This window comes from Ranitomeya variabilis, chromosome 1 (genome assembly GCF_051348905.1).
Source record: "Ranitomeya variabilis isolate aRanVar5 chromosome 1, aRanVar5.hap1, whole genome shotgun sequence".
Classification (NCBI taxonomy): domain Eukaryota; kingdom Metazoa; phylum Chordata; class Amphibia; order Anura; family Dendrobatidae; genus Ranitomeya; species Ranitomeya variabilis.
Window position 1 is genome coordinate 1,095,516,317 of NC_135232.1, and position 25,977 is coordinate 1,095,542,293.

At 42.5% G+C, this 25,977-nt stretch overlaps 1 protein-coding gene across 2 annotated transcripts in view; it reads left to right on the plus strand.

Moving 5' to 3' along the window:
- DOK7 (docking protein 7) overlaps window positions 1-25,977 on the plus strand; it is a 197,372-nt gene that overhangs the window by 17,512 nt on the left and 153,883 nt on the right. For both annotated transcript variants that reach the window (XM_077280060.1, XM_077280061.1), the window contains exons 3-4: window positions 5,112-5,342; window positions 13,104-13,304. In XM_077280060.1, coding sequence (XP_077136175.1) covers window positions 5,112-5,342; window positions 13,104-13,304 — 432 coding nt within the window. The remainder of the gene's footprint in view (window positions 1-5,111; window positions 5,343-13,103; window positions 13,305-25,977) is intronic.

Genomic DNA, 25,977 nt, shown 5'->3' on the forward strand with positions numbered 1-25,977 from the left:
GACGGCGTGTGACGTCACACTGCTTCTCGTGTACAGAGACTTGAAAGGGGCCGTACTTCTATGCGTTTCAGACATACAGCAATCTCCTTCGTCAGAGGGTCAGTAATTTTTGTTCTCAACTTATATTAGTGTATATCCATGTAGCGCAGAGGCATATAACTAAAATCTTCACTGTTTTAGCATTTGGGTTGACTTTTGTGAAAAATTTTGCATCGATTACAAGCTCTTTGTTTCTCTGCACATTGCTGCCTGCAGAATGAGATAACTGAGAATCCGTTAGTGACCTCATACTGAAGGCAGTTTGTAACGCTTTTATCTGTCTTTTTTTTGGAGCTGAAAAATTCCGCTCAACTTTGATGTGGGCTGTGGTCATAAGTGAATACAACAGAGTGGAGAAAAGAGGACAAATAATAGAGTTGCAAACTCCCTTTAGAATGAGGTCATTGACGGTTTCTCGGTTATCTCATTCTGCAAACACCCATGTGCAGGGAAAAAAACAGCCTGTAAAAATGAGTGCAATTTTTTTTATAAAAACCCAATTTACAGATACAGCATACATACAGTTAGGTCCATATATATTTGGACAGAGACAACATTTTTCTAATATTGGTTATAGACATTACCATAATGAATTTTAAACAAAACAATACAGATGCAGTTGAAGTTCAGACTTTCAGCTTTCATTTGAGGGTATCCACATTAAAATTGGATAAAGGGTTTAGGAGTTTCAGCTCCTTAACATGTGTCCCCCTGTTTTTAAAGGGACCAAAAGTAATTGGACAAATGACTCCAAGGCTATTTCATGGACAGGTGTGGGCAATCCCTTCATTATGTCATTCTCAACTAAGCAGATAAAAGGCCTGGAGTTGATTTGAGGTGTGGTGCTTGCATTTGGAAGGTTTTACTGTGAAGTAAACATGGGGTCAAAGGCGCTCTCCATGCAGGTAAAACAAGCCATCCTTAAGCTGTGAAAACAGAAAAAACCCATCCGAGAAATTGCTACAATATTAGGAGTGGCAAAATCTACAGTTTGGTACATCCTGAGAAGGAAAGAAAGCACTGGTGAACTCATCACTGCAAAAAGACCTGGGCGCCCACGGAAGACAACAGTGGGGGATGATCGCAGAATAATCTCCATGGTGAAGAGAAACCCCTTCACAACAGCCAACCAAGTGAACAACACTCTCCAGGAGGTCGGCGTATCAATATCCAAATCTATCATAAAGAGAAGACTGCATGAAAGTAAATACAGGGGGTTCACTGCACGGTGCAAGTCACTCATAAGCATCAAGAATAAAAAGGCTAGACTGGACTTTGCTAAAAAACATCTTAAAAAGCCAGCACAGTTCTGGAAGAACATTCTTTGGACAGATGAAACCAAGATCAACCTCTACCAGAATGATGGAAAGAGAAAAGTATGGCGAAGGCGTGGTACAGCTCATGATCCAAAGCATACCACATTATCGGTAGAACACAGTGGAGGCAGTGTGATGGCTTGGGCATGCATGGCTGCCAGTGGCACTGGGTCACTAGTGTTTATTGATGATGTGACACAGGACAGAAGCAGCCGAATGAATTCTGAGGTATTCAGAGACACACTGTGTGCTCAGATCCAGCCAAATGCAGCAAAACTGATTTCATACTACAGATGGACAATGACCCAAAATATAAAGCCAAAACAAACCAGGAGTTTATTAAAGTAAAGAAGTGGAATATTCTTGAATGGCCAAGTCAGTCACATGATCTTAACCCAATTGAGCATGCATTTCACTTGTTAAAGAATAAACTTCAGACAGAAAGGCCCACAAAAAACAGCAACTGAAAACCACCGCAGTGAAGGCCTGGCAGAGCATTAAAAAGGAGGAAAAACACAGCGTCTGGTGATGTCCATGATTTCAAGACTTCAGGCAGTCATTGCCAACAAAGGGTTTTCAACCAAGTACTAAAAATGAACATTTTATTTAAAATTACTGAATCTGTCCAATTACTTTTGGTCCCTTTAAAAACAGGGTGGCACATGTTAAGGAGCTGAAACTCCTAAACCCTTCATCCAATTTTAATGTGGATACCCTCAAATGAAAGCTGAAAGTATGAACTTCAACTGCATCTGAATTGTTTTGTTTAAAATTCATTGTGGTAATGTCTATAACCAAAATTAGAAAAATGTTGTCTCTGTCCAAATATATATGGACCTAACTGTATAACACAGTATAATATGCTGCAACATATACCAAGACATTTGGGGCAATTGTAGCTTCCAGCTTTGTGGGAACAGTTTTTGGAAAGTCCTTTTTTGTTCCTCATGACTGTGCCCAGTGCACAAGGTCCATAAAGACATGGTTAGGGAAATTGGGTGGAAGAGCATGAGAGGCTGCACGGAGACCAGATCTCAGCCCCATCTAAAAACTAGAAAGAAGATTATGAGCCTGGCCTCTCCATCAACATCAGTGTCTGACCTGACAAATTCTTTTAGGGATGAATCCGTAAAAAACCTTACAGACACCATCTTTTCAGTTAGCCATTAAAAGGTATCAACCACTGAGGAATCTCAATTCTAAATATTTTACAGACACCTCTAAAATCTTATAAAAAGATGTGCCAAAAGATTGGGAGCTGTTACAGTGGTAGAGCCACCGACTCCATTTTATTGTTTGTGAATATATAATGGGAGGTCAGAAAAGCTCCTGTAGGGGGAATGTGGAGATGTCCCCTAGGTTACTGTGTGTTTGATGAAATTAATTCAAAGGAAGGCAGAAATGACCTATGAAAAAGTGGCATACATGGTTATATTTTCAATGAATATCTCAGTCTTCCGCCATCTTTTAGGTGAGAAAACAAGGAATCTCACCGTGCTCTAACAACTGGAGCATGTAAAGAGAAACCCTATTAGGCAAGATCATATCATTTCTTACCGGTGCTAATAATACTAATCTGGGTTATACAACCTGTCAATTTCAGGACACAGGCTTCTAACCTACACAGGTAACGAAAGCCAGTCGGCCATCCTGCCTTTACTTATCCTACCACTTATGCCTTCACCAGTTTGGATTCATTGACTGCCACCTTCTGGCAGAAATATCGGTTTCTCAATAAATCAAACAAGCAAAGGAGGACTCGGAGTAGACAATTGGGCTTCATGCTGCCTTCTCATACCCTTCTTCTTTAAAGGAGATTATGACAGTGTAGTCTATAGACAATGGAGTTGGTTAGTGACGAAACTATCTGGATTAGTGTACAGTCTACCATCCATGCAGAGTGGCTGGGTGCACCCTTAATAATCTACCAGTACCCCCCAGTACACCGTGGGTTGTTTGTCCCGACGGGTGACACAAATAGTGTCCATGCAGTAGGAGAACAGTGCCCGATGTACATAGAGAACTGATATGGGGCCCTTGAAATCAGATATGGAGGAATGCATGCTCGACTTGCTTTGCTTGGGAAGGAATACCGTGTCACGATGCACACGTACCAGAAACAACAAGCACTAAAGCCTGACACCAAATCTGTACACAATTCTCCTATGACTTATGGCTGGTCTGCGAAAACGGTTCAAATTGGCAACCATGAATAATGGACAGTGAAACTAGACTTCTATTTCATGACAGTCAAGAATCAAAAAGGAACAGCGTCCAATCCTGGTGAAAAGTAGAAAAAAAATCTTTATTATGCCATGATACAACGTTTCGACCAGTGTTGATCTTTATACTTGATAAAGACCAACACTGGTTGAAACATTGTATCATGGTGGAATAAATATTTTTCTTCTACTTTTCACCTGGATTGGACCCTGTTCCTTTTTGCTTCTTGACTGCTGTATCTTCCAGTCGGGTTCATTGGATTTGGAGCGTGCGTCCCTACATTAAAGTGCTGTCAGCTGTCTTTTTTTTGTGTTGTTCTATTGTTGTATTATTGTTCTATCATGACAGGTCATTTGACACTTTTTTGACATGCATGCCTTTTTTTTTAAATATGTCTTTGATCTTTGATCAGTTTAGCATAGCATGTTGATGGTCCTATCCTTATAAAAAAAAGAGCTGACGTACGAGTGATTGGCCATCAACTGTCTGTCCTAATCATATGTGTATGGTCAACTTAGATGGGGTTTCTGCTCAATTTTTAATCTTAATGTAGTTTTGAGATTTCTCACCATCCCCTGCTCTAGGATGCCTGATCACTACTGATCTCACTATGGAGGCTACTGATTGGCTGCACAGGCAGGGACATAATCACTTACGGTCCGATGGTCCATCTTGTTTTTTCGGTTTATTAGCATCCTTATGCTCTGTAATCTTTAAAAATGAATGGGAAGCCTTAAAGTTTGCATAGTGATATCTAGGCTGGTGGAAGGGTGGAGTATGGATTAATAACTATAATGTCAACTTAGGTATTGGAAATGTGTGGAAAAACATGACTAGTATTTGAGTCGGCCAACTTGTAAAATGCTTGATTCTTTCTTAGAGAATTACTCTGACCTTCGATAAACATTTATAACATGATCCTTGCGCAAGGTTGTCAATTGATATTTTTCCCGATGTCCCAAAAATAAAATTTGATGTGGGGAGCTCCTACATGAGGAGACCACTGGTAGTCTCATGTATGACCAGAGATCACAGAAGCAAACATTTCTTAGATAAGAGAAGGTCCCTGGAGGATCCTTTGGAAATGTTCCCAACAATTTGCCATCAACTGTGCAATGAAGACCAATGAGACTTTCATGGATAATGGGACAAGTGGGTCTTGGTGGCTGATGAAGCTCTAGAGTCCACTTGATTTTCATCAAACTCAACGCCACTAGGACTGGGATTCAATTCTGTAGATTACTATACTACACAACTGAATGTCCATGCTATCTTTACTTTGGGTTTGAGGATTATGAACGTGTTTATAATAAGCAATGGCCAAAAATAATGAAGTTAACACAATTATCATGACGTGAAATTCATACCTTATCATAGAATGTGTGAAGACAATTTCCTTTACATAGCTGCATGGAAATAATAAAGACGTGGTGGGAGAAGTAACACTTCATTAAAAGGCTTACCATATTTCATGTCGGGGCAGATATATTGTAGATTGTTCTATACTGATGACTTCTATCCTTCATATTTCAGATTGCTTGCTGATGTTGGTGTATAAAGACAAATCAGACCGGACAAAGGGACATAAAGAGAAGAGCAGCGTCACATTGGAGGACATCTGTGGCTTGGACGCTGGGCTCTCGTATGAGGGTGTGAACCACACTATGGCCATCATATGTTTCTCACAAGCTGTAATGTTGGGTTTCGACAATAAAGAAATTATGAATGCCTGGGATGTGCGGATACGGTACAGTTTAGGAGAAGGTAAAGATTGTCTACCCGTCAAATAATGTCCCTGGGGTTGTGCAGAAGTAGCAGTTGCACCTGGTGTCTACAGGGTCCCAAAAACCTACATGGTAGATGGATGGCTCAGGAGTATAGGTTGAAGCCCCCGGACTTTGAAAAGAAAATGTACCAGGGCCGCTTACCCAATAGTTGCCGCAGTTTTGGGGTATAGGAGGTAAATACAGTACAACACACATATACAGTCAATACTCAAATGTGCAGTGAAACAGTAGACTTGAGGCAGCAGTAATAATCGGCAGGGATGTATGAGCAGTGAGACTATGGAACTCTCTGCCGTATGATGTTGCAATGAGTGATTCATTACTAAAATTTAAGAGGGGACTGGATGCCTTTCTTGAAAAGTATACTGTTACAGGGTATATATACTAGATTCCTTGATAGGACGTTGATCCAGGGAACTAGTCTGATTGCCGTATGTGAAGTCGGGAAGGACTTTTTTTCCCCAATGTGGCGCTTACTCTTTGCCACGTTTTTTTTTTGCCTTCCTCTGGATCAACATGTTAGGGCATGTTAGGTTAGGCTATGGGTTGAACTAGATGGACTTAAAGTCTTCCTTCAACCTTAATAACTACTAACTACTATGTATGTTACATGTGGTCCCTACTGGTAAATGGCCAATTCAGCATTTAGTGGTCCACTCTATAGACTTCAACCTGTTAGTCTTTGAGAAAAAATAAGTAAATAGCGTAAAAGAGGATCCGTCGTTTTATTTTTCATTTCATAAGTCACTAGTATAAGTGAAAATAAGCAACTTTGTAATATATCTCATCAGAGCAATCTGCTTCTTTCTCCTCCTAGACCGACCTTTCTTTCTGAATTCAGGAGTAAAATTTGTATTCAGTGAAGACAGATTCCACCAGTACTGAGAAAGAAGAAGACAGTTGGTGCTTTTAAAATTCTATGGAGAGGGGAGGAGCTAGACATTCTGTTGCAAGTTCTCCTGAAACCACAGTTACAATTCACAAGTAAAATTTGTATTCAGTGACTACAAGCTTTCCCATTACTGAGATAGGAGATGACAGTTAGTGCTCATAAAGGAGAACTGTACCTGTCCTTTCAGAAGAACTTGCAGCATAATGTCTGCATCTGTCTCTAGCTCTTCCCCTCTCCATAGAACTTTATGAGCACCAACTGTCAGCTCCTGTCTCAGTAATAAGAAAGCCTGTAGTCACTGAATACAGATTTTACCTGTGAATTGATACTTTTGTGAGTGAATGATGAGTCCAGGAGGAGAAAGAAGCGGATGTCTCTGATAAGATATATCACAGTGCCAGGGGCTGGCTGGCACTTTTCAGCCTGGGGGGCAATCACAAGGCGGTGGCCCTCCTTTTCCCTGCTTATATCTGGCCACTGCATTAAAGTAGCAGAGATAATCGGCTTTAAAAACAGGCTGGTACACAGATATGGGAACAGAACGGAGCTTGCTGCATAGATATGGTAGCAGAACCAAGCTTACTCCAGAGATATGGTAGCAGAATTGAGCTTACTCCAGAGATATGGGAACAGAACGGAGCTTACTACAGAGATATGTGAGCAGAACAGAGCTTACTACAGAGATATGGGAGCAGAACCGAGCTTACTCCAGAGATATGGGAGCAGAATCAAGCTTACTACAGAGATAAGGGAACAGAACAGAGCTTAATATAGAGATATGGGAGCAGAACCGAGCTTACTGCAGAGATATGGGAGCAGAACCGAGCTTACTGCAGAGATCTGGGAGCAGAACCGAGCTTACTCCAGAGATACGGGAGCAGAGCAGAGCTTACTACAGAGATATGTGAGCAGAACAGAGCTTACTACAGAGATATGGGAGCAGAACCGAGCTTACTACAGAGATATGTGAGCAGAACAGAGCTTACTACAGAGATATGGGAGCAGAACCGAGCTTACTACAGAGAAATGGGAGCAGAACAGAGCTTACTATAGAGATATGGGAGCAGAACCGAGCTTAATAAGTCTACTACATGGAACCAAGCCTGCTACATAGAAACTGGAGCAGAACCGAGATTACGACATACATACGGTACCATAATCTAGATTACTACATTGATACAGTACCAGAACCAAGCTTACTGCTCAGATATGGTGCCATAACGGAGCATACTTACATACATACAACAATACGGCTACACAGTGCCTAGTACTATCGCCACTACACAGTGAATACATATTATAATATCACCATTACCTCTACATGAAACTACACTCTATACAAAGACCAATGATGCCACCATACACTCCCTGACAGGAGTTATGTCGCTTTTCCATGTTATGTAAATAAAAGCTTATAACCTGACGTTAAATTCATCCATTGGTTGTATAAATTATTCTTTTGAAAGCTGAAACCCTCCGAAATATTTTTTAGGTTAAGAAAATAAATTGTCATCAATGCAGAAATATTGATCAGTTAATGGACACAGAATGGTCAGATTTTGGCAAGACAAAAGTTTTGACACACACAGAAAGTAATGTGATATTCAAACAATATCACATTAATTAAATTAATGGGGACATTAATTTAAATTAATTAATATCACAATTCAATTAAATTGCTGTCCCCTGTCCCTCATACTGAATTCATCATTTGCAGTCCCCCCACTTTAATTTCAAGCCCCCTTACTTCATTCATTGCAGTCCCCTATCACCCCCTCGCTTCACCTGCAGTGCCCCTTCATCATTTGCAGCCCCCTATCCCCCTTCCATTTAATCATGAGCAGTCCCACCTCAGGCACACTTCATTATGTGCAGTCTTGCAGTCCCCTTCCCCCCACTTCATCATGTGCAGTCCCCATTACCCACCCACTTCATCATGTGCAGTCACCCTTACCCCCCACTTCATGTGCAGTCCATCTTACCCCTCACTTTATCATGTGCAGTCCCCATTACCCCCACTTCATGTGTAGTTCACCTTACCCCCCACTTCATCATGTGCAGTCCCCCTTACCCCCCACTTCATGTGCAGCCCCACTCTCCCTTCATCATGCGCAATCCCCCTTACCCCCACATCATCATGTGTGGCCCCATTCCACCAGTCACCATTACCCACCCACTTCATCATGTGCAGTCACCCTTACCCCCCACTTCATGTGCAGTCCCCCTTAACCCCCAATTCATCATATGCAGTCCCCCTTACTCCCTCCCACTTCATCATGTGCAGTCCCCCTTACTCCCTCCCACTTCATCATGTGCAGTCCCCCTTACCCCCACTTCATGTGCAGCCCCACTCTCCCTTCATCATGCGCAATCCCCCTTACCCCCACATCATCATGTGTGGCCCCATTCCACCATGTACAGCCCCACTCTCCCCACTTCATCATGTGCAGTCTCCTTTATCCACTAAACTCCATCATGTCCAGCCCCACTCCCCCTTCATCATGTGCAGCCCCACTCCCCCTTCATCATGTACAGCCCCACTCCCCCTTCATCATGTACAGCCCCATTCCCCCTTCATCATGTGCAGCCCCACTTACCCCCTCACTCCATTATGTGCAGTCTCCTTACACCCCCCCCACTTAATCACTTGCAGTTACCCACCATTAAATTTATTTTATAAAGAAAACAAAAAAGTTTTTCATACTTACCTCACCAGTCGCTCCCCTGCAGCACCTCTCTGCTTCTAGCTTTCAGGACATGTCGGCGCGTGTGTGATGATGCCATCGCGCATGTTCGACACCTAACCTGGAAGTATAGAGAACATGAAGGGAGCAGAAGCTGTGCAGCCATCAAGGTGACAGCCAAGCATAGGTCCCGGCCCCAGTGCAGACGTGTGCGCTAACTGTGATACGGCTGTGTCTGCTGCCGACCGCATCACAGTACAGCGGACATGGCTGCACACAATTTGCTGTGTGGCTGTAGCCACCACCAGGCATCCGGCCCTGAACAGCTGCTGGGGGAGTGGCCCGGGGGGCATTTGCCTCTTTGCCACCTGGGCCAGTCAGCCCCTGCACAGTGCCTTATCTTCACGTGTACTATTGATTTATGAAATGATACAAATTAAAACAACGGTTACACTTTAAGGCCACCATAGACATTAGATTAATGTCAGCCAAGCCCACTGATTTTTGCGTGACCGGCCAACTATTTCATGTGTATGTATGACTGATATCTAAGGAAAAGAAGCATGGGGAACGTCAAATTTTAACAATAGATTCTTTTGCTTCTGTGGAAGTTGAGCCACCACCAGAGGGGTCTTCCTGTAGTTTATTCTTCTTTCCCTATTGAGAAAACCTGGTTTGGCCTGTATAGAGAAAAGTCAGGAGCAATAGCTGTTGGTCAAACCATCTAAGGTGAGGGGCACCAAATGGATAAGTTTAGACATCAGCAATTCAACCTAGATTTTTTACTACATGTGAATGGAGTTGCGGACACCCATTTTTTTGCACCTAAGGTGGATTACTCATCGATATGAGAAACCTTGATATGAGAAATTAGCCTACGTGTACTGGGTTCATATCTTAGCATCAACTGTGTTGGGCCAGGAGATGTAAAAGATATTCCCTCATGTTTAAATTGTGGTGGAGCGGTTTGGGTACACAGTCTTTTTTGGGATCCAGGGTATGGAGTTAGGCTGTACTACCTGAGGTCAATGCTAAGGGAATGTTTGGGTTTCTTTGGTGTGCGAGTAATTACATGTTTGAAGAGAGCAACATAAACAGCATAAATTAATTTTTAGCAATAATTATTTCATATATTTACAACAAGCTGAATTTCTTGGAATTTAGTAACGTTTTCATCTAATAAACTACAGAAGGCATCACTAATTAAAGAGCAGAAGTTCTAATTGTTGGGCCGCTTGGCTTTGATTTTCTAATCTGACATGTGGTATTTACGTTTATGTGTTTTCTCGGAACATAATATTTCAGGTCAGCATATATTTAACCATGACGAATAGAATTAAGCTTCATGGTAAATTGTGGGTCAAATTTACATATTTCTAATTAAAGTAGATCATGTTTTCATGTTACTAATAAATCGTGGAAATATAATTATTCTCTGCTGTCCTGCACGTTGCCTTGATGCAACACTCAGATAAGATAAGACATGAAGCTTTGGCTATTTCCTTGGTACTGGATTAGACCAAAACTGTGTCACTGACCTGTCCGATGTTTAATCTATATAATATATCCAACGATGAAGAAAAGGGTAACAAATTATTAAATTTTGACTTTCAGGCTCCATATCTCATGATCCACTACCACTTTGAACATGAGACTACAATCATTTTATAGATAATCATCTTGGCTATCTCATAGAACTATTTAGCATATGATTAGTTATGCAGATTCTTGTCACTGCATTGTTACGGTTTTGCTCCTGGTTGTGGAAAAATAAACCTGTTCTCACATTCCCTAATGGCTCAGTGTGTTATTAGGTTGATTCCCAAGCAAAAGGTCACTGGTTTGAATTGAGGAACTGCCATGAAGATTTCCCGAGAAAAGAGAAATGGCATCATCCAGTGCATCGATAGCAGTCTCTTGGCCAAGAAAATTGCCAAACTGCATCATGTGAGCATCATGACATTTGGAAGAAAACGAAAAATAAGTCCATCCCTCTATTCAGAAGCCAAAGGGTGGACATCCAGGCAAAATATTGGAGTCAAGTTGGCTCATCCCAAGGTCTATCGGTCCTTGTGCGACAAACATGGAAGTGGAGATGGCTCGTATGCTTTATAATAGTGAGATCACAGATGCCCATGCAAGCACAATGCAGCACATGTTACACAGGTCTGGAATGGTGGCTCGAAAAAAAGGTGAAGAAACCTCAACTTCAGTATCATCATAAGAAGCGTTGAATTTCCCAAAAACTACGAAAAGTTAACAGTAGAAGATTAGAAGTGGGTGATTTGGAGAGATGAGATGAAAGTTGATAAACTGGGCTCTGATGTGTGCAAATGGGAAGGGAAGAAACAAGGGGAAAAGGGGCTAACGGATTGAGAGATTGAAGTAAATGTCAAGTTCGGTGGAGGAAGCCTGATGATATAGCATTGTTTCACAGCTAAAGGCGTTCAATACTTCACCAGGATCGAAAATGATCTCAATGCTGAAGTATATGTGAGTATCCTACAAGACAAATTACTTAGTACACTCAAGTACTATGTGTATGAAAAAGATGACAGTGTTCCAGCAAGACAACGACCAGACGCATACATCAAGATTGGCGAATACATGGTTCAGTGACAATGAAGTAGAGGTGTTGGATTGGCTTACACAGTCCACAGACCTTAACCTAATTGAACACTTGCGGGTAGAGTTAAAGAAAGATCTGCATACTTACTCAAGTGAGTCGACCAGTATGCACCAACTTTGGGAACGAGTAGAAAAGACCTGGGTTTAGATATTGGTGGAGACATGTTTGAATCTCATGAAGAACATGACCAGAAGGATTCGGGCAGTGTTGAAAGCCAAAGGTGGATTTACAAAATACTAACAAAATAATAAACAATAACATTTAGATTTTTAGGAGCAAAACAGTAACAATGTAGTGACATGACAAGAATATGCATAACTAATCATATGCTAAATAGTTAGCCAAGATGATTTAAGTGTGAATTGCATTTTAACTCCTTAATGCTGAATGATGAATATATCTGTCCTGAAGTGAGTTGAGGTCCATGGAGTGGGATCAGGAGTTGAGCCCACTCCACAGAGGGCAGATGCCAACTGTGCCACACAGCCGGCATCTATTTCTAACAGAACAATCAGAGCTGCCGTTAACCCCTTAATTGCTGTTCTCAATCACTGAGTTTGCTCTGGGTGCACATTGCCCCTTTGCACACAACGTGATAACAGTGCATCAATGGGTTGTCATTGCAGCCGGAGGCCTGCTGAAGACCCCCTTCATTGCCATATTGATAGTTCTGTGAAGTCCAATTTTGGGACACAGTGATTAGAACTATATACGGCATAACTGAAGGCTGTATAAAGTGCAAGTGATCAAATAATCACAGATTCAAGTCACCCATTATACCTAAAGTAAAAAAATACAAAATTTAAATATAAAATAAATAATAATAATAAAAAAAAAAACATTGATACACTCTTTTTTTAATCTTCAGCCAAGTTAAAAGTAAAGATGTAGAAAAAGCCATGTTTTCGTGTTTTGTTTGTAAAAGTCTGATCAAATAATAAAGCTGTGTAAGAAGCCATCCAATAAACATCACGAAGCAAAAAAAAATTTGAACTGCCAAACTGCTGTTTTTTGTCCACCTCACCTCCCACGAATAGAGAGCAAAACATCATATGTACCGTAAAATAGAATCAATAAAAACTACATCTTGGCACACAAAAATAAAGCCCTGAAACAGTCTTATTGATGGAAAAATTAAAAAGTTATGGGTCTATAAAAATTAAGACCGGCAACTTTCTCGGGGGCATGGTGCAGTCAGATGCTCCCGATTCAGGAAGAGGCGCGCGCTTCTTCATGAATCTATGGTATCTAACGAGTTACATGTGCCTCCGTACACCACGCTCGGAATCAGAGTAGCACCAACATTTTGTGACTTTTCAAAGCTTTTGCATCACTTTTTTGTCATCCAAAATGTAAGCACAAATAACCCTCCAAGAAAATCATTGGGTCGTCAACGGGTTGAAGTAGACTTGGTCCGGTTTGATTCATGGATGTGCGTCATATCTCTCATCCTCCTTCCCAAAAAGGGATAACAAAACATTTAATAATACATCATCTAAGGAAAAGGCTGACATATTTCTCTTTTCATCCTAGTTCACAGATTTCACGTTGGAGTATTGCCTGGCACTAAACTAGAAAGTGGACCTGCGACATTGCACCTGTGCAACGACATCTTGGTTCTCGCCAGAGATCTGCCACCAGTGGTTATGGGACAGTGGAAATTGTCAGATTTGAGAAGATATGGAGCCGTGGCCAATGGCTTTGTCTTTGAGGGTGGAACGCGGTGCGGATACTGTAAGTATTATAATACATTGATATTACTGGAAGGGTAGAATTAGTCCAAAATAACAGATGAGTCGAGAATGATATTAGGGAACTGACTATCTTGCTTTAAAGGGGTTTTATAAGGGTTGCAACGATGGCGAGTTTTCAATTTTGCTTCTTTGTTCTTTGCATCTTTGTTCTTTTCTCCTCTTCTTCCAAGAACATTTAGTTTTTTAGTTTTACTTCTACATAGACATATGACGACTTGTTTTTTTTGTGGGACGGGTTGTAGTTTTGAATAATACAATTCGATTTATGTCCTGAAAAACAGGAAAAAAATTCCAAATGAGGTGAAATGTTGAAAAAATGCAATTTCTCCATTTTTGGGGGACTTTGGTTTTACAGTGTTCGTTGTACATTATAAGTGACCTGGTAATTACTGAGACACCAATCTTGTTGTATATTTTTCATATTCTAGTGGCTTAAAAAAATCCAAACTTTATAAAAAAAAATTGGATGTGGCACAATTTTCTGAGATGTGTGCTGGGCCTCTGGCTTGTATTATGCATGGAACGTTGTTGTTTTTATTGGTACCAGTTTAGGACATATACAACATTTTGATTCATTTTTTATTCTATTTTTGTGAAGATCCTAGATGACTAACAACAATTCAGGTGTATAGATTTATTTTTTTGACGAACTTACTTTATTGGTTAATGCATTTTATGTTATGATAGATTGGACGTTTGCAGATGTGGAGATACTAGTGATGTTTATAAGTTTACTTGATTGAATTCTTTATTTTCACACTGGGAAAAGGAAAATGATTCAAACCTACAGTCTATCTATCTATCTATCTATCTATCTATCTATCTATCTATCTATCTATCTATCTATCTATCTATCTATCTATCTAGTGTATCTACAGTATGTATCTATCTATCTAAATACTGTATATATATATATATATATATATATATATATATATATATATATATATATATATATATATATACACTAGATGGTGGCCCGATTCTAACGCATCGGGTATTCTAGAATATGTGTGTATATAGCAGCCACATAGTATATAGCACAGGCCAAGAAGTACCGTATATAGGAGCCATGTAGTATATAGCAGACAAATAGGCATAGGCAGCATCAATAGTAAAAAGTTGGGGACACACAGGGTTAATAGCAGCGATAACGGAGTGTGTTACCCGCGGCATAACGCTGTCCGTTACCGCTGGCATTAACCCTGTGTTAGCGGTGACTGGAGGGGAGTATGCGGGCGCCGGGCACTGACTGCAGGGAAGTAGGGAGGGACTAATCAGACTGTGCCTGTCGCTGAATGGTCACGGTAGCCATGACAGGCAGCTGGCGAGACCAATCAGCGATGCAGGATTTTCATTACGTAAGTTGCGGACAGAAAGATGGAAGTACCCCTTAGACAATTATATATATAGATAAATTTTTAACTAGTTTTTAAAACTTTTTTTCTTCTTTAAGTAACTTTCAATTATAATTTTTTGTCCCATTATTGGCTTGAGTGTGGGTGCCTGGACTGCTATTGCCAATTAGGTAAGGTATGTGACTCTGTTAAGTATAATATTAATGCCAATCACTTTGGTTGAACATTTGGAGCATAATTATATGTTGCACATATGGTATATACCAATTTTGGGAATAATGTTCAATTTATCTAAATTAGGCATGTTTTGCTCCTGCTCATACTCTCATATATAGAGTGTTTGTTATCACTCTTGTTACTGCCTTGAGTCATATACACACACTGTGTTTTTTTGTTCAGTCCAGGTATTCCACCTATTGTTGTTTGTTTGTGGTGTTCACTGATTTTTATTTATACATGTTTTTAATATTATTAAAATAAAGCATTTATTTTACTTTGTGGCTTTATTATTATTTTTTGGTGTTACCATTATTGGCTTGAGAAAGGCTCATTGCAGCCAAAATGTCGCCACGCCACCAGGGCTATTAAAGTCCCTTTTGTATTTTTGAAAATACTGGAGTGCTGCCTCTTTTTTTTTTTTTTTTCTGAATTTATATCCCTTTGCACGAAGGGGACTCCTTGCTGAGAGGCCCTGCACCCATAGTACTTTTATATGTGGGCTGTTCCAATTTTATGCTCTATCTATCTATCTATCTATCTATCTATCTATCTATCTATCTATCTACATTTTTAACTATTTTTTAATTTTTTTTTCTTCTTTAAGTAACTTTCAACTATTATTTTTTGTCCCATTAGGGGATTTGAACCTGTGATTGTTTGATTGCTTGTACTACGTAGGTCAATATATCAGGTTGGGCTTTATGTGAGTACAAAGATGGCTGTGATGGGGGCTTTCAGTAGGCCTCACTATCTCAATCTCAGTACACACATAGATCACAACTATTTAAAGGATTTCAATTCAAATCAATAGGGGGCGGATGTGCAGTACCTGGCCGCCCCCACAATTCAGTTGACGGAGCTGTGCAGCTCCGTAACTGATCAGTTTCGACCACTGCTGACATCGGGGACAGCTGATCGGCAAGAGTGATGGGTGTCACACTCCCACCAATCAGACATTGATGACCTTTCCTAAGAATAGGCCATCAATGTTAAAGTCAACATTTAAATGATTGACAGCAGAGATCAGAAGTAGCTCAGGTTGCTGCTGTTAGAAGCAGGTGTTGGCTGTATGACGCAGACTGGCATCCGTTGTGTAAGCACTGGGCTCTGCTCCTGAGCCTGCTCCATACTCCTACATCCTACGTAGGATACACATGTTTGTCTTACGTAGAGAAAGGGTTAAGGTAGTGACAAATGGATGTTACCATTCGCATTGTCAAAAAATAGTTGTCCCTGCCGCTGCACAGTCTGACATTGCCAGGACACCCCCTAAATGATAACACCCAATTGTCAATTTGTTCTCAAATTTCTGGGAGCTATTACACAGGAAGAACACAGCATAGATTTATATGAAAAATACGAGTATTTCCTAAAACAGGTATGTCAGGTAAACAGACAGGTACCGATTAGTGATGAGCGAGCATGCTCGTATAAGGTGTTATCTGAGCATGATCGGGTGATATCAGAGTGTCTTCGGCATGCTAGAATAGTATGTTCCAGTCCCCGTGGCTGCATGTCTTGCGACTTAGACAGCCACAACACATGCAGGGATTACCTGTTTGTTAGGCAATACACGCATGTATTGCAGCTGTCTAATAGCCACAAAACATGTAGTCACGGGGACTCGAACATGTTATTCAAGCATGCCCAAGATACTCGAATAACACCAGTGTATGCTCAGATAACACCTTATCAGAGCACGTTCGCTCATCATCACTAGTACCTATAATTATATATTTGCAATATCTTAATATGGAGACAATAAGCACATGAATTATGCTCTTGAAATGTCCTCATTTTTAATAATTCACTATCGTGCCCTTAAAGCGTACCTAAATGGGCATGCTTTCTTCTTAATGACGGCTTATTGACATTGATGCAAGCTCTGTTTAGGCTGCTTTAAACTTCTATCTCTGCTCCCACTGACAACTCTATACCCTTTCCTCTATACTACATAATCCTATTCACCTATTTCAAAGAAGAAATTGACACCAGCCGCCTTTAGATCTTCTTAGAACTTAAAATATTCCTCCTCCTCTCTTTTGCTCCTGACCCTCCATCCTTCGTATGTCTTTCTGCATCTATTTCAAAGACATTTGCTGTATTCTGCGGATGTGGTCACACAGAGAGATAGTTTACTCTTCATAGACTATGTGCTTATTGAATATGATTTTACATATATTTCTATATGGTGTGAGATAGCGCTTACCTAATGTGTTGGGGGACACTCGCTTGGCAACGGGGTACACTCAGACAGGCGCAGTTTTTCACTTAAACAGTCTATCCGGTTTATTTTATAAACCGGGACATGCACAGCTCATTATATACATTTCATATACGGCTTCAACTCACAGACACTAAACATGCTGGACTTCCCACTTTATCCAGTTACCATAAGTGACCGTACGCCGAACAGTTCATCAATGTCCGTGGAACACAACAAGCACCAACAGTCTGTTCCACTGGCAGATACATCTCTGCCGTTATGCTAGCCCCCTTCCCAGGTGTTACCTTTCTGGAGCTCCTGCTTCACACGCTGACCTCCTGTCAGTCCTCTCTCCTCCACGGAAACTGCTGAACTGGGATCACCGTCCTGGGCAATACCTTGCTCACCAGGCCACCTGACAGTCCAGATCCTCAGACAGGCTGTAGCTCCCCCAAACCCAGTACCATCACAGACTCTGCACACATGGCCTCTCTGTGCACTATTCAGGATGTCTGACCCCACCTGGGACCGTCCAACTGTAGCGCCCCCACCGCCGCAGGGCCGAGGGGTACCCGGTACCGGGCCTACGGGTCTCTGCTTCTGGGGGTTGTCACGGCGGCCAGGCCCCGGTCCGTGACCCTGCCGTGGGGCGCACAGTGAATAATAGGTGTGGATGGTGGTAGTGGTGGTGCGGTGCAGTAAATAACGAGGACACCAGGTTGCAGTCTCTTTACCTCTTTACTGAAGATCTCTGAGTCCACAGTCCAGAGTACGGTTCACCAGGCTGCGCAAGTCCGGCCGGCCCAATGGCACCTCCAGAGTTCCCTTCACAGGTGGAAATCGGTGCCTTCCTTCTAGCGCTATGTGTTGCGGTCCTTCCCTGCTGTGCTTACGGAAAGTCCCCACAACCGTTGTGTCTGTTTCTTAAGTTCCCTCACAACTCGATTAAATGATGTTCTTCTAATCCTCCGTCCCTCCCTGATGTTCTGGTTGGGACGGCACCCGTTTGACGGGTAGGCTCGGAGCTCTTCCGGGACCCTAGAGTCGCCCCTCTCCACAAGGTGCCCCCCAAGACTTCATAGGTGATTTGTGTGAGACAGCCCGCCTTAGACTGACTGTCCTGCCGTTGTTTAGAGTACTGCTTGAAGCTGAATGTTATAATACTCCCTCGGCGTTCCGGCCACCGGTAATGCGCCTCAGTAGGGTGTTGCTCCGGTCTTACAGCACGACCCCTACTGGTGTTCTCCTATTGCTTGATCTCGTTTCTCACTCAGCACAATCTATCTCGCTTCTAGTCCTTTCTTGGGCCCCGCCGCTTCCCGGAGCTGGCGCGGACCCGTTACGTTCTTTTCAATGCCAAGCCTCTGTCAGGATCCCACCCCTGACAGAGACCCTACTGTCTCTTCCTCCACAACACCCTCTGCCACCCGGTGTTGCTTTGTCCAATCCAGTCAGCTTTCTCATCTAACTTCCTGCCTGACCCCCAGTTTACCCACTATGGTGGGGAGTGGCCTAATGAATAGCACCCTTAGCTCCCCCCGGAGGCCCAGCTGTGAAATGTATTGGTGTCTGTGATACCTGATCAGATGAACTCCTTCAGTGCCATCGGACGCACCGTAGCTCCCCATAGTGGCGGAGCCACAGTACTGCAACGACCAGGACTCTGGGGCGCTGCACTACACACAGGCCCCCAGGTCCAAGGCCTCCTCAAGTGCTCTTCAGGGATCCAGTCCTACTCCCAGGACATCCCAACACAGAGGCCTTCCAGGACCTCGGCCTCACCAGGTGCTCTTCAGGGATCCGGTCCACACTCTGGACCTCCCAACACCCAAGCCTTTCCTTTCACAGGACCTTCGAGCCCAGAACCATTCAGGTCCATACACAGGAACCATACACAGAGACCATGTGACCCACACCCTGGTCACATTATATACTTGTAACCACTCCCATAGATGGGTGGTGTGTGTGGCTAGTTCGACCCGCCCTGCTCTGAGAACTAGCCCTGCCAGCCTCCCTCTAAAACAACACAATAACTTGTGGGACTACAGGTCCCAAAATAACCTTTCTTCAGGCTGACAGTGCAGAGTATCTTCCTCTGCGACACACATACCGGCCATTCACAATAATGCCGGACTATGACTCATCACCACAGTTACGCCTTTGCGATTGCAATGCATTGCTATGGCCTCAAAACGCCTCCATGCGTATTCTGGGGAGACCATGCAGCGCCCCCTACCTGTAACAGGGGTCACTGCATCACAATGGTTTATATATTCTATATAAACTGTACAAAAATGTTGAGAAATCAAACCTCCACATTACTCCTGCAGAAACTTTTATATCCTAATCTAAACTCATAGGAATTAATATAGAGTTGGTTCCTTTGCAGCTAGAGTAGCATCCACTCTCTTGGGAAGATTTTCTACAAGATTTTGGAAGTGTCTGTGGGAATTTTTGCCTCCTCATCCAGAAGAGCATTTGTGAGGTCAGACCCTGATGTTCGGGAGAGGCCGAGCTCACAGTCTGTGCTCTAGTTCATCACAAAGGTGTTGGATTGGGCTCTGTGCAGTCAGTCATGTTCTTCCAACTTACAGTAACTCCCCCAACCATGTGTTTATGGACCTTGTTCACTGGGCACAGACATGGGTACAGAAAAGTGACTTTCCCAAAATGTTCCCACAAAATTGGAAGCTACAGTTGTCCAAATGTCTTGTGTTCTTGAGCATTAGAATTTCCTTTCACAAAGGAGCTGAGGCTGAACCGTGAAAAACATCCCCATAGCAGTACCCCTCCTCCACTAAACTGTACAGTTGGTACAATGCGGTCAGGCGGGTAACTTTATCCTGTCATTCACCAAACCCAGACTTCTCCATCAGACGTCAGATAGAAAAGTGTGATCCGTCAATGCACAGAACACATTTCCTCCAGAGTCCAGTGGCAGCTTTACACCACTCCATCCGATGCTCAACATTTTGCTTGGAGACATAAGGCTGCATGCAGCTGCTTGACCATGAGGCTTCCAGCAGAGGCACAGTTTTTGTGCTGATGTTAATAGCAGAGGAGATCTGGACTCTAGTTATGGAGTCAGCAGAGCGTTGGTGACTTTTCTGCCCTGTGTTCCTCAGCACTCGATGACCCTTCTCTGTAATGTTACGTGGTCTCTACTTTATGACTGAGTTGGGCTATGTTGATACCGAGTTTTTTGAGAAGCTTTTTAAAGCACATCCTCTCCAAAATCCCCCTATAAAAAAACTTAAAAAATGCCCAGAAAACTCTAATTCATTTCTATGGGAAATCCTTCTTGTTGCTCTTACAAGAAATTTCTTGAGCTTTTTTTTCTGAAGTGATTTTGAAAAACGCTTGGAGGAAAAAAGTGCATGTCACATCAGTGAAGGAAGTCTCTCTAATATAGGGTTCAAAATATTGTTTCCAAAAGAAAAAACTTTTCCAAAATGCCTCAAACCTGATTGAAAAAACTATAGGAAAAGTAAGAGTATGTGCCATATCTGTAGCGTCTTCTGTAGCGTCTTTTCGGCCGCTTTGCAGCAGCTTTTCCACCAGTGTTTTTCCTTTTATCTTTTATATTCTGTATAAAACAGTGAGTGCCTTTAGGTGGAAGCCGCCTGAAGACTTGTCTGGTCAATGTTTCAAGTCCTTGGAAACCTAAAGCAGTTAGAAGAAGTTGAAAGGACTGAACACGCACAAGTCACTTTGACATTGCAATTTTTAAGTTTATTGAGCTCTTTTTCAGGCGGATTGCGGATCATACCTTTCTGTAAAAGATTTTAATGTGCGCATACCCTAAGTGTATTTTGTCTGGCAGCAAAGTTGACAAGTAGTGATGAGCGAATATACTCGTTACTCGAGATTTCTTACATTCCGGTGTCTGTCTATAGATAGGATCTATAGGAGAGATAGAGTTACCCAATGACTCTGTCATACAGACTATGCTCCTCAGGGAACTGATGATCTGTGATGTCCCGGTACTGACTAACACTGTTCTAGGTATGATAATCCAATAAATGTCATTGCTGCGGCATTATGGGGAAGCCCGAGAGACCACACAAAAGACATTGCCCCTCGACTTGAACTCGATCCTCAGTGGATTGATCAGCTCATCTCTAGTTCCTAATCGCTTCAACTTCTCAGTACTATCACTCACAGGTGATGGAAGAATTTTTAGGAGGGAAAAAATGTATACTGAATGGACTTACAGAACCACACTGATATCAGTGATTGATTTTCTGTCATATTGTTAGTAAAGGCAGACGTGTGGCAGGGGGCCTAATGTTATACACTAAGAGCCAAGGGGCTGGATGATAACACTAGGGGGCGAGGGGCTGGATGTTATACACTTTGGGGGCGAGTGGCCGGATGTTATACACCGAGGGTAAGGGAACAGATGTTATACACCAGGGGGTGAGGGGATGGATGTTATATACCAGGGCAAGGGGCCGGATGTTATACACCAGGGGTAAGGGGATGGATGTAATACACCGGGGGGCCGGATGTTATACATTGAGGATGAGGGGATGAATATTATACACCAGGGGTAAGGGGACAGATGGTATATACCAGGGGCTGGGGGTGAGGGGCTGGATGTTATACACCAGGGGCGACGGACTAGATGTTATACCCCAGGAGCAAGGAGTCGGATGGTATATACCGAAGCGGGGATCTGGATGTTAGACACCGAGGTTGAGAGGTCGGATTTTTTTACACCATGGGCAATGGTACCAGCTGTTATACACGGGGGCAATGGTACTGGATGTTATACATCTGGGGCAATGAGCCTTGATATTATACACCAGAGGTGAGGGGCTGGCTGTTATACACCTGGGGCAATGGAGCTGGATGTTATACACCAGGGGCAATGGGACCAGCTGCTATACACCAGGGGCAAAGGGGCTGGATGTTATACACTGGGAGCAATGGGGCCAGTTGTTATTCGCTGGGGTATGGAGTTGGCTGTTATACACCAGTGGGGCCGAAAGCAAAAACAAGATTCTGTAATTAAGACATGTATGCCAATACATTTCCCCATATTATTATTATTATTATTATTATTTATTATTATAGTGCCATTTATTCCATGGCACTTTTCATGTGAGGAGGGGTATACATAATAAAAAACAAGTACAGCAATCTTAAACAATACAAGTCACGACTAGTACAGGAGGAGAAAGGACCCTGCCCGCGAGGGCTCACAATCTACAAATATAGCGTGTATCTGCAGCACCCCAGAGTCCTGGTCGTTGCAGTAATGTCATTCTTCCACCAGGGGGAGTGATGTTACGTCTGAAGGCAATAAAGGAGATCTCTTTGCCAGGTATCACAACCACACAACACACTTCACACTCCAGGCCGCCAGGGGGAGCTACGCTCCTATCTATTAGGGCACTCCTCACAGTTGGGTAAAACTGGTGGTTTGAATAGGAAGTCAGTGAGAATCAGAAGTCAGCAGCAGAGGGAAGCTGGCTGGAGTGAGCTCCAGTCAGATCTAGACTGCGGTCTCAGGAGGACGAGGGTCTACGGAGCTGCGCCTGCCCCACGTGCGACAGCATCCAAAGAAAGAGACATTGAAGGGATTTGCGTTGCAGTGAGTGAGAAACGAAGTCATAGCAAAAAGGAGAGGAAACCAGAAGGAGTTCTGCCCTGTGAAAGACTGCCTCCTTCTGAGGCGCGGTAATCCGGTAGCCAGAACACCGAGGGAGTAAGGATCTCTACGCTTTACTTCAGAGACTGGCAGGACAGTTAATTCCATGTTAGCTGCCCGACCTTATACCCAGGAGGCACGGTGGCAACTTGTGGGGGCCAGGATGTGGTAGTGTCCCTGTAAAAAGTTTCAGGCCACCAGTCATACGGGTTTTGTCCTATCCTATCCATCAGGGGGACAGAGAGAAAGAGACTTAACATCCAGAATAGTTGTGAGGACCTTACCGAGAAGCTCAGCAGGGAGGTACTACAACACACAGGCGCTAGTAGGAAGGCTATTGAATTCCACCTGGATAAGGGGACTCTGGATTTGCCTTCAGACCGGCCGGACTCTGCCTACCCTGTGATCTGTACCCTGGACTGTGGACACTGAAGCCTTCAGTAAAGGTAAAGAGACTGCAACCTTGTGTCCTCGTTATTCACTGCACCTCACACCATCCACCATCTGCACTCTGGGAAGCCCTGGGGATACACTTCACCTGTGGGAAGGTATACCATATAGCTGCCATAACATCACCCCAACGAACCCCTAAGCAGCGTCGGTCATCCTGACCGAATACCACAGGTGGCGTCACGAACATTATCCCTTTAAAGACCTTTCCCCCAATTATAAACGGACGTCCCTAGGGCCACGGACCGGGTCAGCCACCGTGACATCCCCACTGAGAACCAGAGGGCCCGATACCGAGTACCCCATTGCCCATACGTGGGGGCGCACCATATCCTTTTCCCTATTTTCTCTTGGGGTATCTAATCTTCCCTTCCTGTCCTCACATTGATAGTACAGCTACAGACATAGCAGAAGATATTACATTAAACATCAGCAATAAAATCTGAAGTCTATTTCCTGCAATATTGTACTATGGCGTTGGTTTATCTATGACTAATCGTTATAAATACTCGGCAGCCATCACTCTGACACTGACGCGGAGCCTCTAATTTTGCCTGTCAGTTCCATTAATCATCTGTTCCCTTTTCCATCTTGATATTCAGCTTTTCACTGTATTAGTAGCGCTCAGTCTCTAGCCATTCTGCTACGGAGCAGATTTGCTTCACTTTACTATCTTCTGAAATGGAGGTGTAGTCTTTAGCTTTTAACATGGGGCTTCACTAAAAATTTTAGAGTAATTTAAATTGGAACTGTACTTTCGTCAAACTTTGCATAAATCAATAGTACAGACGAATATAAGAAACATGTAAGATATCTTATCAGAAGATTTAGCTTCTTTCTCCACTGATGAGTCACTCTTTCCATCCCCCTGCCACCTGAATTTATCCATCCTGAAAAAAACAGTCTATATCTGTCTTGGTCAAGACCAAATGGTCTCTCAACCCAAAGATATGTCAGGTTATACCTCCCATTATACTCTACAGATAAGGGGAGGAGGGATCGCTTTTACCAAGACAATATGCCCTGATAAGACATATGGAGACGCAAATCTTTTAAACACTTGATGATCAAAAAACTTCCAAGGAGAAAAACTAAACAGTTAAAAAAAGTGAGCGGATCATTGAAAAGGAAGGCTGAAAAGATGCCCAGGTCTCTTTTTGAGCATTTTCCAGAGGTTTTGATTAAAAAAAAAAAAAAAAGCTAGTGGTTTCCTACATTGTTGAATGGAGATAAAAAAGAGTTCAGAAAAGGTTGGTAAAGAAAGAAACCATCAAGCTATGGAAAAATGCAAAAAATAAGAACTCAAAAACATCACAAAAGTACTCAGGAAACAACCAAAAGATGATAAAAAAAGACGTTTCAAGAAAACAAAAACCTGAGAATTGGATTCGTTTTTTAAAACGTCTTCCTCTCGAAAAATTAGGGAAGGTTGCCTGCCTGTAAAAAGTTGCATTCATGTACTCAAAATCTTCCTCAAAAACTATTTAAAAATGCTCGGAATACTATTATTTAGAATTGAGAGTCCTCGGTGGTTGATACCTTTTAATGGCTAACTGAAAAGATGGTAACAAATTGCAAGCTTTCGAGACTACACAGGTCTCTTCATCAGGCAAAGACTAAAACAAATTCTGAAGAATCACATATTTATGCACAACATGTGATTCTTCAGAATTTGTTTTAGTCTTTGCCTGATGAAGAGACCTGTGTAGTCTCGAAAGCTTGCAATTTGTTACCATCTTTTCAGTTAGCCATTAAAAGGTATCAACCACTGAGGACTCTCAATTCTAAATATTTTTCTATCCACTGGCTAACACGGTACCAAGATATATTATCATTATTATTATTCATTTTTAGGGGAAATCCACTTTGCTGTTCATATGAGTTTTTCTAGCGTTTTTTTTTCTTTTCCTGAAGCTGTCTCTGAAAAATGCCTGGTGGAAAAGTAAAACTGCTGATCATAACCCCAAACTTAGGCACTGTCTAATCCAAAGGTTGCAAAATCACTTCAGGAGAAAAAACACTTCCAAAACTCTTCAAAAACCCGCCTCATGAAAAGAAAAACTTCTCCAAAAGCTCTACCCAAAAAAGAGTGTTGCCTTAAGTTGTTTTCCATTGAAAAAGTCATAGGGATTCAATTCATCACTGCGCTTGCGCCTGTTTTTTCGTCAAGCTTTTTACGCCTTTTTTTTGTTTGTACCAAATTGATATTTTCATTTGTGCATTTTTTGAAGCCTGTTGTATATGTATTTGCGCTTGCCTGTGTTAGGGTTGGCGGATTGCACAAAATAAAAAATAAATTAAAGTGCAATCGCAACCCGGGGTCCACCGTGCAGAGATGTAACCTGCTGCTAGTGTGAACAATGACGGAACCAAGCAGCGAGCGTTTACCCTAGACACACTGAGTTTACGCCACACAGTGTGTTTGGAACACTGAGTACCAAGCTCAGTTACTTCACCGAGAGGTACTACAGTTAGAACGCAAAGTGCTAAACCCTGTTCACGACGCAGGGACGTAAGCACATGGATTAGACTTGATCCGCAACTAACCTGTGTCAATCGCACACATGAATGAAGCAGATGCTAAGCCAATAGATAGAACTCTTATGATGCTAGATAAGATACCCTGTTGCCTCCACTGAGAAGTGTAAGGGTTGAGCATGCTCTGTGACTAAACTGTGCTAACCACACACATGAATGAAACAGATGCAAAGCCAAGTGGCTAGTTACCCCAGTCCTGACACTACTGAACATGTGCCTAGCTGGC